At 42.5% G+C, this 13984-nt stretch overlaps 1 protein-coding gene across 5 annotated transcripts in view; it reads left to right on the top strand.

Annotated features, from left to right (window-relative positions):
* STARD13 (StAR related lipid transfer domain containing 13) overlaps positions 1-487 on the top strand; it is a gene marked incomplete at its 5' end in the record, with an annotated part of 364303 nt that extends 363816 nt beyond the window's left edge. For all 5 annotated transcript variants that reach the window (XM_082675458.1, XM_082675457.1, XM_082675455.1 and 2 more), the window contains one exon: positions 353-487. In XM_082675458.1, coding sequence (XP_082531584.1) covers positions 353-470 — 118 coding nt within the window. In that variant the 3' untranslated portion in view covers positions 471-487. The remainder of the gene's footprint in view (positions 1-352) is intronic.
* Between the last annotated feature and the right edge of the window lie 13497 nt (positions 488-13984).

The following is a 13984-nucleotide window of genomic DNA, read 5'->3' on the forward strand; positions in this document are numbered from 1 at the left end:
ACTTAAATCCAACCCCTTCAAGGCATTCATGATGCTGAGTTCTTGTTCTGGGGTGGATATAAGCTGGGTTTTCTCAGTAAATTCTAGAATTAAGTCTGAATCACCCCTGAGGAGATGCTATCATTTTAAAGCACCTGGTGAATACTGTAAAGATAGACCAAATACTTGGCCAAAAAGGCATTTTCAAGGCCCTGTTGACAGAACGAGGTTCTCAGAACCTCGGAGCAGCAGCCCCGAGTGTAATGCAGGTGGACTGACATTCAGGGCACAAGCACAGCCCTATCGACCATGACAAACTGTTGTGATTTGGAAAAAGACTTTCCCACTTCCTTTCTGATTTTTGTCCCTGCAGAGGTCACTCCCCAGAATGGTACAATAAAGGCTTTGGACATCTGTGTGCGGCGGAAGTTGCCAGGATTAGAAACTCTTTTCAGCCCCTCATTGCTGAAGGTCCAGAAACTAAAATCTGAGTTTTCCCCAGTGTGACATCAAACTCAGGGAAGAGGAAGTGAAAGCAAACACTTGTGGGAGAGAGTGTGCGCGTGAGAAAGCAAGGGAGAGAGAGAAAGCGATTGACAATGCTTAAAAGTGGAAGCACTGAGAAGTCGGAATGTTGAAGATGCAAGAATTTCTGAGAACTTTCCTAGCCTTCCTGGAGACGGCTACATCCCTACTAATATAATATTTTTAAAAATCAGAACATTTATCTATGTTACTTAAAATTAAATGGATTATTCATTGTGCATTGCCTAATTTGCTATTTAAAGGCTTCTAAGAAGCGTATTCTTAACTGTAAATAAATGTATGTATAGCGTATGTACATATGTGTGTATATCTCTATCTTTACTGTATATATGTAAAATATCAATTTTATATATAATTGCATATTTTGAAAAGGAACAAGTCTGATTCGGTGAGTCCCTTCCTCACCTGGTTCTTTCCAAGTTGTTCTGGGCGCTGTCTCCCCGCCGTCCTGTGAGCTGAGCAGAATCTGCTGCTGACACCGAAGTGTGACAATATGTCGTCTGCCCTGATGTCTTACCAAAGATTAGCCAACCAAAGGAGAACACGTTAAATGGTCCTTACATGTTGTCAGCTTGTTGGTGTTATTCAAACACGGAGAGTGGGCTGTTGGATAAAGCAAAGAAAATAATATTTAGTCCTCTTTAAAGCAAAGAAGTGGGTGAGGAGTCGTTCCCGCATTTAAGGCTAGATTACCGCTTGCCATGGGGCCAGCAGATACAGCTTTCAGTGACATGTTAGACGCCTATGGACCACTGGAGTCAGCCCAGTGACTGAAAGAGAGCCTGTACTTCCCTGCTGATTAGAGCTGAGTATAATAGCTTTTGCAGATTCACAGCCAAAGGGAGCCTCTGTGTTCTGTTGAGTTTTCATACTTACATTTCATAATGTTCTTAAATGTCATTCTAGTTGACCAGTGGCCTATTTGTCCACAGTTAATTGGCATTTTCTTACCAATGTATTGCACTGAATTTAACTCTGGACACCAGATTAAGGGAGATGATGGTCATTCAAGAGTCCTGGACCATTTCAGCTTCAGGGAATTCTACTATTGCTACATATGATGCTCTTAAGATAGAATTCATTAAAGTTTTGCAATCTGAAAGACAGGGTTTTTAAACTAATGTTAAGACCAAAACTGTGTTCTTCAAATTAGTTTTAGAAAATATAAACAGGTCTGTTAAATTCCATGTTTCTTCATTAGTCAGTCAAGCTACCTATGCATTTGACCCAACCTTATTTATTATTGTATAGACTAAGCAAATGGACTATCCTTAACCAATTGCTAATGGATTTAAGTTGGTTTTTTATTGTAATTCAACAATGCTAGAGAGAAAGATAATTTATTGTGTTTGGTTTCAGGGAGAGACTGGTATCATAACTTAGCAATTCATGCTGGAGAAAAAAAAATTAAGAGTGTTTTCCTTTCTTTTTATATTGTATGCATTTATATAATGTCTTCTTTTATCAGCAATGTGCAATTCTTTTATTGAGAGAAATAAAAATGCTATATATGAGTTTTGTATGGTACCAGTAAAATCATACTGTTTGAATTGTGATCTAGGGATTTTTTGTTTCCTTGCCTACTGAAAAAGGTGGCAGCAAACCCATAATTTTCCATTTGGGCAACGCCCTGTGAGCAAAACAAATTACTTCTTCCATACATCTTAATTGTAACCACATATGCCAGATTACTTTAGTAGGCACAGACAAGATCATTAGTGAATTTTAATTTACCTTAATGCTGATCCTACTCCAGAGATGGGATCATATGTTTTCAGGAAATATGACAGGCACACAAGGATGAATGGTGTCGTGTCACCTAGAGCAGGCCTTTTCCAGCCTTAGCAGCACACGGATTACCCGCAGATATTGTTACAATAAGCCTCTGATTCAGGCAGTCTGAGGTGGACCTGAGCTTCTGCATTTTGAACCAGCTTCGGGGATGCCCAGCCTGCCAGCCCGAAGACCACACCTTGAGAAGCTGGGACCTGGAGGATACTTAGAATAAAAGCACACATGGTTTTATTTCTGACTCCCCTTCTCTTCAAATTACCTGACTTCTTAATTTTTATGCACATACTAATCACATCACTGCTGCCTAACAACACAGTGCATCTTAAAAAAAAAAAAAGGAGAAAGATGCAGCAAGCTTGTCAAATACTACAGTATTTTATTCATTGTTATCTTGCCAATAGAAACAAAATATGTTGCCTTTAAATATTATATTTATACTATTTATACTGCATGTGTATCTTTACCTCAACTGTTGGTATCAATCATCAATTGTAAAATACTTGCCAAGGCAAAGAAATTTATATACGTTAAATATACCCTTTTTTTTCCCTATAAAATACATGTTGATTTTCATGCTTCATCCTGTAAGCAGAAAACCTGCTTCCTGAGGAAGAGTTCTCTCTAAAAAGCTTGCCATGAGCTTGACGCCTCAGTACTGTAGTCAAATCTTCCTCAAATATAAAGATTCATATAAAAGTCTAGATTGTTATCTACAGAACTTCACTAACAGTCTGGGTGCCTTAACCTATGTCTAAGGCATTATGGTGATGGGTAGGGATTTCTTTTACATTTCATTGTTCTTATATCTAGAAGTTATAAGAACACTTTTAAGAGTATTTTTATGAAGGATTCAGTGAACTCCAGCTACAATTCCATTTTCACTGAGTGCACAAGAAACTGAGACTTGATGACGTGACTTATGGCTGCACCACTGGACCATGAAGAGTAGCCACATCTGACTCTGAGCCTCTTGCTTTCCATCCTTGTACAGTGAGCCCTCCATATCTGCAGGTTCTGCATCCAAGGATTCAACCAACCATAGATCAAAAATACTCCAGGGGCTTCCCTGGTGGCACAGTGGTTGAGAATCTGCCTGCCAGTTCAGGGGACATGGGTTCGAGCCCTGGTCTGGGAAGATCCCACATGCCGCGGAGCAACTAGGCCCATGAGCCACAAGTACTGAGCCTGCGCATCTGGAGCCTGTGCTCTGCAACAAAGAGAGGGCGCGATAGTGAGAGGCCCGTGCACTACGATGAAGAGTGGCCCCCACTTGCCGCAACTAGAGAAAGCCCTCGCACAGAAACGAAGACCCAACACAGCCAAAAATAAATAAATTAATTAATTAATTTTAAAAAATACTCCAAAAAAAATTCCAGAAAATTCCTAAAAGCAAAACTTGAATTTGCTGTACACTGGCAGCTATTTACATATCATTTGCATTGTATTAGGTATTACAAGTAATCTAGAGATGATTTAAAGTATATGAGAGTATGTGCATGGGTTATATGCAAATACTACACCATTTTATATAAGGGACTTGAGCAATCCCTGGATTCTGGTACCTGAAGGGAGTCCTGGAGCTAATCTCCTGCGGGTACTGAGGGACCACTGTACTTGTTCTATGCTTTAGTTCTAAAAGATGACAAAGGTCACCCCTAATAAAGCAAGCAGGAGCTCTCGAACATTCTCAGCTACAGGCTACAAGAGCCACAGCAGCCCAAACGACCATATGCCCACATAAAAATGATCCAAACTCTGCTCTCTGCTCCTCTCCCTCAAACTTTCTACCATTACTTGCAAGTTTTGCTTTCATAGGCAAAGGAGGAATTTCAACTGTCCCTCTTCCTCTTCTATGTGAAAGAAGAGAACATGGTCATTCTAGCAGCCACAGGCAACCAGTGTCATCCTGGGACCCTGGAGCATATGAATTCAAATTTGATTCTGAGTCTACTTCATGAAATTCTTAGGCATGAAACTGTTCTACTTCTTTTTTAAAAAAATATTTTATTTATTTATTTAGGCTGTGCTGGGTCTTAGTTGCAGCACGTGGGATCTTTGCTATGGCGTGTGGCCTTCTTAGTTGTGGCATGTGTACGGGATCTAATTCCCTGACCAAGGAGTAAACCCGGCCCCCTGCACTGGGAGCGCAGAGTCTGACCCACTGGACCACAAGGGAAGTCTCTGTTATACTTCTGTCTTTTGATATTTGGCCACAAAAAAAATCAGTCGTATGATTTCTTCTCAGGAAATTCATGTAAAGGAATTAAATAGATCCTAGCCAAGTGGAGTGTCACTGTTCCTGTAGCGCTTACAATGATTCTGAATTGTCGAGGTGGAGATGCCCAGCCACTAGTGGGACATACAGGTCTGAAACATTATGAGAGTGACCAGGGCCCAAAGCTAGAGGTACATCCCGTGTTCACTTCAGTTGTGTTATCCCTGCCTCTCCTGACTACACACATAACGGTCCAGTGATACCAAGCCACTCTTCCACATCTCTGTGACTTGCCATTGACTTTCTCCCCATCTTGTCGGTCATGTGATAGCCTGTTTATTCCTCAAAATCCTATTTGAGCATCATTTGCTCCATGGACTTTCCTGACCACCCATCTGAAATCCACCTGCTTCCTTATATATTACTCTTATTGCATGAATCACATCTCATTTAGTTATTTGGCAATAAATCTAACTCTCCCACTAGATTATGATCTCTTAGGAACATGGACCATGTCTTACTCAGCTTTGAAACTCCATCCCATAGGACACTTTCTGCTACACCATTCTATAAGTATTTAAAATGACCTGGGCATCTGAAAACTGGGCATAAAGATGATAGAAGCCATAGAAATGGAAGTCATAACCTAGTGTGGAGTATTCCAAAGCCAGTGAAATAACTCACATTTTGTGTTTGACTGCTACAGCTCTCCAATAGCACAAACAATGGAGAATTAGCTGGTCTTCCAAGAAGTTAAATGCAACTGTTTCTGAAATTATCAAATGCTGAACATCTGTTTGCAGAAAATAGGACAGTTTGATTAGTTCATTCATTCAACAAATACGTGTGGAGCACTCATGATGTGCCAGACGCTGTTCTAGGCATTCAGTAAGTGAAACAATAAATGAAATCAGTGAATAAAACGACAAAAAATTCCTGTCCTCATGGAACTTATGGTCTAGAAGAGAAAACAGCCAAGAAACAAGATACATAATTGACCAGAGAAGCTCTACAGAGAAAAATAAAATCAGAGGAAGGAGATTAGACAGGGAAAAGCTTACCAAGGGCCTGGGGTAAAGAACTATCAAAATGACATGCTGTTTGATTATTTTTCCTCAAGCTCTGCTGGAGCTGCTAAAATTACAGTGTTGGGAATGATCAATTCATCAATTTGCTGAGACCTTATTCCTGGTGAAGGAAAATAAGTAACAGCAGCAGGAGGAAATGAAGCCTCTGGCTGCGTCTTTCAAGCCCATCAGAAAGCAGGGTTCCAGCAAGCGATGCACAGGTGCTGGAAGCCCGCATGTCCCAGATGGGAACATTCAGTTCTTAGGCCCAGATGATAAGTCCCCTGCCATTCTGATTTCCAGATACAAGCATGTCTCCAAGGCCCCCGGATACTTCGCGGAGTTCTCGAGACAAGCGTCTACACGTGCTCGAAGGCAGGCTCCCTTGTCAGCTTGGTTCATCCTCACACCCACACCCACCCCTGCTGACCACGACCACGACCATTCAGCTCACTGCTGGGACCCACCCTGGCACCAGAGTCCTGGGAGAGGAGGAAGACGCCGTTCTCCCCGTGATACCTCCTTGTGGAGCTGCTCCAAGTGCTTCCCTAAATCCCCACAACACACCTCAGACCAGGCGTCACTTGGGATAAGACTCAACCAACACACCGGGGAGACAGTACAAGGTAGGATGTAACTTAAAGCTGCAGCCTCAAGGGGCTCTGCTTCCAGCGCCTTAACCCACACCTGACCCCAGGCGCTCTCACCTCTCCGCCTGCCCCCCCACACACCCCGCTCACGCTCAGCCTCCACTCTGTGAACAGTGAACGCCTCCCGCAGGGAAGGGTCTGACCCAGCCCACCTCACTCCCACTCCCCAGCTTCAGAACGTGAAGAACAACTGTGCTGCTGGCAGGAGGCGGAAGACCCACCTTCACGCCCTGGCTGCGTGGCTCCACCCCAAGACCCAGAAGATCATCACACCAGGGACGCGCGCGGATTCGTTGCCCTAAATCCTAGTCATCTCGGGAAACATCACCACGCCGCCCCTGTGGGCACAGCGGGTGCCGGCCCTATGTCGGTCTTCCTCGCCTTCCCTTCCCATCCCTGTGCTCACGTCAAGGGTGGCAGACGCCTCTGCCATCCCCGTGGTTATCAGTCATCCTGTCTGCTGAAAAGCTGATTGGTGACATTTTCATATGAATGTTTCAGACAGAGTTGCTCCACTGTAGATTTGCATAATGAAGTCTTTTATCTCCTTATCTGGCATTAGAGGCTTTCTCTCCTGTTACAAGGATTTCAGGCATCAGCAGGTAGGTGGAAGCTATTTTGGGAATACGGAAGAGACTGAAATGCTACTACCACAGTACAAAAAAAGCCTAACCCTGAAAGTCACCTGACCTTGTTCTCCGGTGGTTGGAGTGTACGGGTCGTTTCCCCACGTGGTACCTGCTTCCCTGGGGAGGCTTGGGTGCTGCACTCCCAGGAGAGTCAGAGATGGGAGCTCTGCCTGGATTCAGAAGGGCTCTTCCAGGGAGCCTCCTCCAGCCTGAGCCTTCCTTCCCCCGTCTCTCTCCCCCTCCACCACTTCAAAGCTGTCTGAATCTCATCTTTTCTTCTCAGAGAATCCCCACCCCCATTCCTTGGTTTCCAAGCCCGTCAAGCAGTTTTCTGAAGAAATTCCCAAGATGGTGTGTGGAATCCATTTTGTCTCGATCCTGTAATGCGCAGCTTTGCCAGGAACTTTGTGCCCAAGGAAGACCCGAGGGAGCATCCAGGAGGTGCCAGCCAGGGAGAAGGGACCCTGCCTTTCTGGGGGCTGGATTCCCATATACACCAAATGGACAAGAGTTGAAGACGCTGAGTGAGGAAGGGCCAAACTGGGGAGTACTGGGCAAACAAACGAGACCACTGGATGTGGTGGTGTTCGCTGCTTTTCCTGATGTCCTTCAGTTTCTCTGCTGCTCCCTCATCTACAGGGGAAAACTAAAAGGAAACAGGCACAACTATCAATTCTGTCTGAGCCACAGATAGTGTGCTGACTGCCGCAGAGATGGGTGGTTCAAATTACTTTGGAGAAAAGGGCTATCCGATGGTCTGAAATTAAACATGCTCTGGAAGGAGCAGCTGCAGGGGAGCGGTGGGGGGAGGACCACCCATCGCTGGGATCTGCTGGAGCTGCCCTCTGGGACCCCGCACACGAGGAACACACACTCCAGAACAGGGCTTCCCTTCTAGAACTGCATGAAACTGAACATTCAGCTCGAAAAAGACTTGGAAGTGGCAAAGGCGAGTGGATTTCTTCTTAGTTTTCTATCAGTTTGCAGTGGTTCCAGTATAAACCCAGCAGCGTATGTTTATACCCAGAAGCATAAAAAGCATCAAAGCAGTGATGCAGCATTTCAAACAACAAAAAAAATGCAGCAGCAGTTTGGCTGCCTTGTTCACTTTTCAGACGGTTGTGTAGCTGTCCTGATCTTCCCCATAAATCTCAAAGTTCACATTTAACAGAGCCCTGCTCCCCTGTACTCCTGATGCTGCAAAGCGGGCATCAAGCAGGATCCTTTACATGAAATGCAGGAATTTTAACCAGTCATACATACAGCAACGGTTGTTACTTCTTGAAACTGAGTAAGAACAAGAGGGGGACAGTTTTTCTCTGAGAAGACAGAACACTTTGCAATTTTTGTTCAAGGTTTGGGGAGTATAAAATGAACAGCTGCTTGTGTTCCCACATTCCAGTGTCAAGATGTTATGCAGAGATCAGAAATAGACCCAAGGTGACGTCCATCATGTGAGCCATGCAAATGAGGAAAAGACTCTCCAGCGGCAGTAATTCCCAGGACAAGGGTCAGGCCACTGAAACGGGACAAAGGAATCAAGGCCAGAAGAGGCAGCAAGTAGGATGGCAGTTCTCCACGGCATTCTCCAAGTGGAATTTCAAAGGCTAATGAGGGGAACCATAGTGAACCAGAACTTCAAACCTAGAAGTGTAAACGTCCAGGGAACATTCTGATGCCCTGTATGCTATGGGTTCTTTATCTCCCTACTTCAGATCATCACCAATCACACATGGAATAAACCTCCCATTAAGTAAAAAGTGATAAGACAATAGTGACAGCTGTGTGCATTGGGGCCTTGCTGTTTACCAAGGATTTTTCATACACACTCACATACATGTATATGTGTATGCACAATGTAGGTATCAATCCTCACAACAACCCAATGACATAGATACTATTATATCTATTTTTTAGAAGAGTAAGTTGAGGCTAAGAAAGGACTGGGGACTTTCCTGATGTCACCCAACCAGGACTGACACCCAGGCAATCTGAGCTTTGCTCTGCTGCTTCCCTTAATGAGGAGGGTTCCTCTATGACAGAATGATGAAATCAGGAAGCTATGCTGGCTGTTAAGAACACCCAGCTGATTGGCTGAGTGGATCTTCTAAAGAGTGACATTTTGAGTATAATTGCAAATAGTCTCCAACAAGAAGAAGACACCGGGGCTTCCCTGGTGGTGCAGTAGTTAAGAATCCATCTGCCAGTGCAGGGGACATGGGTTCAAGCCCTGGTCCAGGAAGATCCCACATGCCGTGGAGCAACTAAGCCCATGCACCACAACTGCTGAGCCTGTGCTCTAGAGCCCATGAGCCACAACTACTGAGCCCACATGCCATAACTACTGAAGCGGGAGCACCTACAGCCTGTGCTCTGCAACAAGAGAAACCACCACAATGAGAAGCCCATGCACTGCAATGAAGAGTAGCTCCTGCCCTCCACAACTACAGAAAGCCTGCATGCAGCAATGAAGACCCAACGCGGCCAAAAATAAAATAAATTAAAAAAAGAAGACAGCAAGACAGTGGGGTGCACAGCAAGCCCGCTGGTGAGGCCAGACTTGGAAGCAGCAAAGGGCACATGAGGGAGGGACAACATACCTCCAGCCAGGCTATTCTGTCCAGCCCTTTGCAGCACCTTCTAGGGGAGGGGAGTTGCTAGTGTGAATCACCGAGCTCCGTGACATTGTTTGGAGGCGGTCACAGCATCGCCAGGTGGTACCCATCATGTGTGCTCCTTCCTCTGTGCACGCAGCTGGGCTGCTAAGTACAGCCGGATACACGGATAGATCCCCGTCCCGCCCTGTGGCATGACAGGGCCTGCTCAGTCCTAAGATTTAGGTTCAGAGGCAAATGGGAGTGCTTATCCTTTACTATAATTCTCAGACATTTGCACAGCTATTAATAAAAGACGTCTTTTGATACCCTTCTGCTGTTGTTCCTGTTCACAGAGAGCTTTCCGAGCCTGTGGGAAGGATCACTGATAATAGATGATCAAGATCTCAGCATTCCTGGGGCCCTGGCAATAATTATATCTAATGACATTAAAATTATGTCCTTGGTAATAGGAACATACATGTCAATAACTACCTTAAATGTAAATGGATTAAATGCTCCAACCAAAAGACATACACTGAGGGCTTGCCTGGTGGCACAGTGGTTGAGAGTCCGCCTGCCGATGCAGGGGACACAGGTTCGTGCCCCGGTCCGGGCAGATCCCACATGCCACAGAGCGGCTAGGCCCGTGAGCCATGGCTGCTGAGCCTGTGCGTCCGGAGCCTGTGCTCCGCAACGGGAGAGGCCACAACAGTGAGAGGCCCCCATACCACAAAAAAAAAAAAGAAGACCTGTATATATGCTGTCTACAACAGACCCACTTCAGACCTAGGGACACAAACAGACTGAAAGTGAGGGGATGGAAAAAGATATTCCATGCAAATGGAAATCAAAAGAAAGCTGGAGTAGCAATTTTCATATCAGACAAAATAGACTTTAAAATAAAGACTATTACAAGAGACAAACAAGGACACTACATAATGATAAAGGGATCAATCCAAGAAGAAGATATAACAATTGTAAATATTTATGCACCCAACATAGGAGCACCTCTATATATAAAGCAAATGCTAACAGCCATAAAAGGGGAACTCGACAGTAACACAATAATACTAGGGGACTTTACCACCCCACTTTCACCAATAGATCATCCAAAATGAAAAAAACGTAAGGAAACACAAGCTTTAAATGACACATTAAACAAGATGGATTTAACTGATACCTATAGGACATTCCATCCAAAAACAACAGAATACACTTTCTTCTCAAGTGCTCATGGAATATTCTCCAGGATGGATCATATCTTGGGTCACAAATCAAGCCTTGGTAAATGTAAGAAAACTGAAATCCTGTCAAGTAACTTTTCCGACTACAACACTATGAGACTAGATATCAATTACAGGAAAAAAATCTGTAAAAAATACAAACACATGAAGGCTAAACAATACACTACTAAATAACCAAGAGATCACTGAAGAAATCAAAGAGGAAATCAAAAATACCTAGAAACAAATGACAATGAAAACACGATGACCCAAAACCTGTGTGATGCAGCAAAAGCGGTTCTAAGAGGGAAGTCTACAGCAATACAATCTACCTCAAGAAACAAGACACATCTCAAATAAACAACCTAACCTTACACCTAAAGCAATTAGAGAAAGAAGAAGAAGAACAACAACAAAAAAACAAAGTTAGCAGACAGAAAGAAATCATAAAGATCAGATCAGAAATAAATGAAAAAGAAATGAAGGAAACGATAGCAAAGAGGAATAAAACTAAAAGCTGGTTCTTTGAGAAGATAAACAAACTTGATTAGCCAGACTCATCAAGAAAAAACGGGAGAAGACTCAAATCAACAGAATTAGAAATGAAAAAGGAGAAGTAACAACTGACACTACAGAAATACAAAGGATCATGAGAGATTACTACAAGCAACTCTATGCCTATAAAATGGACAACCTGGAAGAAATGGACAGATTCTTAGAAAAGCACAACCTTCCGAGACTGAACCAGGAAGAAACAGAAAATATAAACAGACCAATCACAAGCACTGAAATTGAAACTGTGATTAAAAATCTTCCAACAAACAAAAGCCCAGGACCAGATGGCTTCACAGGCAAATTCTATCAAACATTTAGAGAAGAGCTAACATCTATCCTTCTCAAACTCTTCCAAAATATAGCAGAGGGAGGAACACTCCCAAACTCATTCTACGAGGCCACCATCACCCTGATAACAAAACCAGACAAAGATGTCACAAAAGAAGAAAACTACAGGCCAATATCACTAATGAACATAGATGCAAAAATCTTCAACAAAATACTAGCAAACAGAATCCAACAGCTCATTAAAAGGATCATACACCATGACCAAGTGGGGTTTATCCCAGGAATGCAAATATTTTTCAATATATGCAAGTTATCAATGTGATAAACCATATTAACAAACTGAAGGATAAAAACCATGTGATCATCTCAATAGATGCAGAGAAAGCTTTCAACAAAATTCAACACCCACTTATGATAAAAACTCTCCAGAAAGTAGGCAGAGAAGGAACTTACCTCAACATAATAAAAGCCATAAATGACAAACCCACAGCCAACATAATCCTCAATGGTGAAAAACTGAAACCATTTCTACTAAGATCAGGAATAAGACAAGGTTTCCCACTCTCACCACTATTATTCAACATAGTTTTGGAAGTTTTAGCCACAGCAGTCAGAGAAGAAAAAGAAATAAAAGGAATCCAAATCGGAAAAGAAGTGGTAAACCTGTCACTGTTTGCAGATGACATGATAGTATACATAGAGAATCCTAAAGATGCTACCAGAAAACTACTAGAGCTAATCAATGAATTTGGTAAAGTAGCAGGATACAAAATTAATGCACAGAAATCTCTTGCATTCCTATACACTAATGATGAAAAATCGGAAAGAGAAATTAAGGAAACACTCCCATTTACCATTACAACAAAAAGAATAAAATACCTAGGAATAAATCTACCTAAGGACACAAAAGACCTGTATGAAGAAAACTATAAGACACTGATGAAAGAAATTAAAGATGATACAAATAGATGGAGAGATATACCACGTTCCTGGATTGGAAGAATCAACATTGTGAAAATGACTCTACTACCCAAAGCAATCTACAGATTCAATGCAATCCCTCTCAAACTAAAGCATTTTTCACAGAACTAGAACAAAAACTTTCACAATTCGTATGGAAACACAAAAGACCCCGAATAGCCAAGGCAATCTTAAGAAAGAAAAACGGAGCTGGAGGAATCAGGCTCCCTGACTTCAGACTATACTACAAGTCTACAGTAATCAAGACAATATGGTACTGGCACAAAAACAGAAATATGGATCAATGGAACAGGATAGAAAGCCCAGAGATAAATCCACGCACATAGGGTCACCTTATCTTTGATAAAGGAGGCAAGCACATACAATGGAGAAAAGACAGCCTCTTCAATAAGTGATGCTGGGAAAAATCGACAGCTGCATGTAAAAGAATGAAATTAGAACACTCCCTAACACCATACACAAAAATAAACTCATAATGGATTAAAGACCTAAATGTAAGGCCAGACACTATAAAAGTCTTAGAGGAAAACATAGGCAGAACACTCTATGACATAAATCACAGCGAGATCCTTTTTGACCCACCTCCTAGAGAAATGGAAATAAAAACAAAAATAAACAAATGGGACCTAATGAAACTGGAAAGCTTTTGCACAGCAAAGGAAACCATAAACAAGATGAAAAGACAACTCTCAGAATGGGCAAGAATATTTGCAAACAAAGCAACTGACAAAGAATTGATCTCCAAAATATAAAGGCAGCTCATGCAGCTCAATATCAAAAAAACCAACAATCCAATCCAAAAATGGGCAGAAGACCTAAATAGACATTTCTCCAGAGAAGATATACAGATTGCCAACAAACACATGAAAGGATGCTCAACATCACTAATCATTAGAGAAATGCAAATCTAAACTACAATGAGGTATCATCTCACACCGGTCAGAATGGCCATCATTAAAAAATCTACAAACGATAAATGCTGGAGAGGGTGTGGAGAAAAAGGAACCCTCTTGCACTATTGGTGCGAATATAAATTGATACAGCCACTGTGGAGAACAGTATGGAGGTTCCTTATAAAAGTAAAACTAGAACTACCATACGACCCAGCAATCCCACTAGTGGGCATATATCCTGAGAAAACCGTAATTCAAAAAGAGTCATGTACCACAATGTTCACTGCAGCTCTATTTACAATAGCCAGAACATGGAAGCAACCTAAGTTTCCATCGACAGTTGAATGGGTAAAGAAGATGTGGCACATCTGTACAATGGAATATTACTGAGCCATAAAAAGAAATGAAATTGAGTTATTTGTAGTGAAGTGGATGGACCTAAAGACTGTCATACAGAGTGAAGTAAGTCAGAAAGAGAAAAACAAATACCGTATGCTAACACATATATATGGAATCTAAAAAAAAATGCTTTTGAAGAACCTAGGGGCAGGGACAGGAATAAAGACC

Source organism: Grampus griseus (assembly GCF_964374135.1).
Source record: "Grampus griseus genome assembly, chromosome: 18".
NCBI lineage: Eukaryota > Metazoa > Chordata > Mammalia > Artiodactyla > Delphinidae > Grampus > Grampus griseus.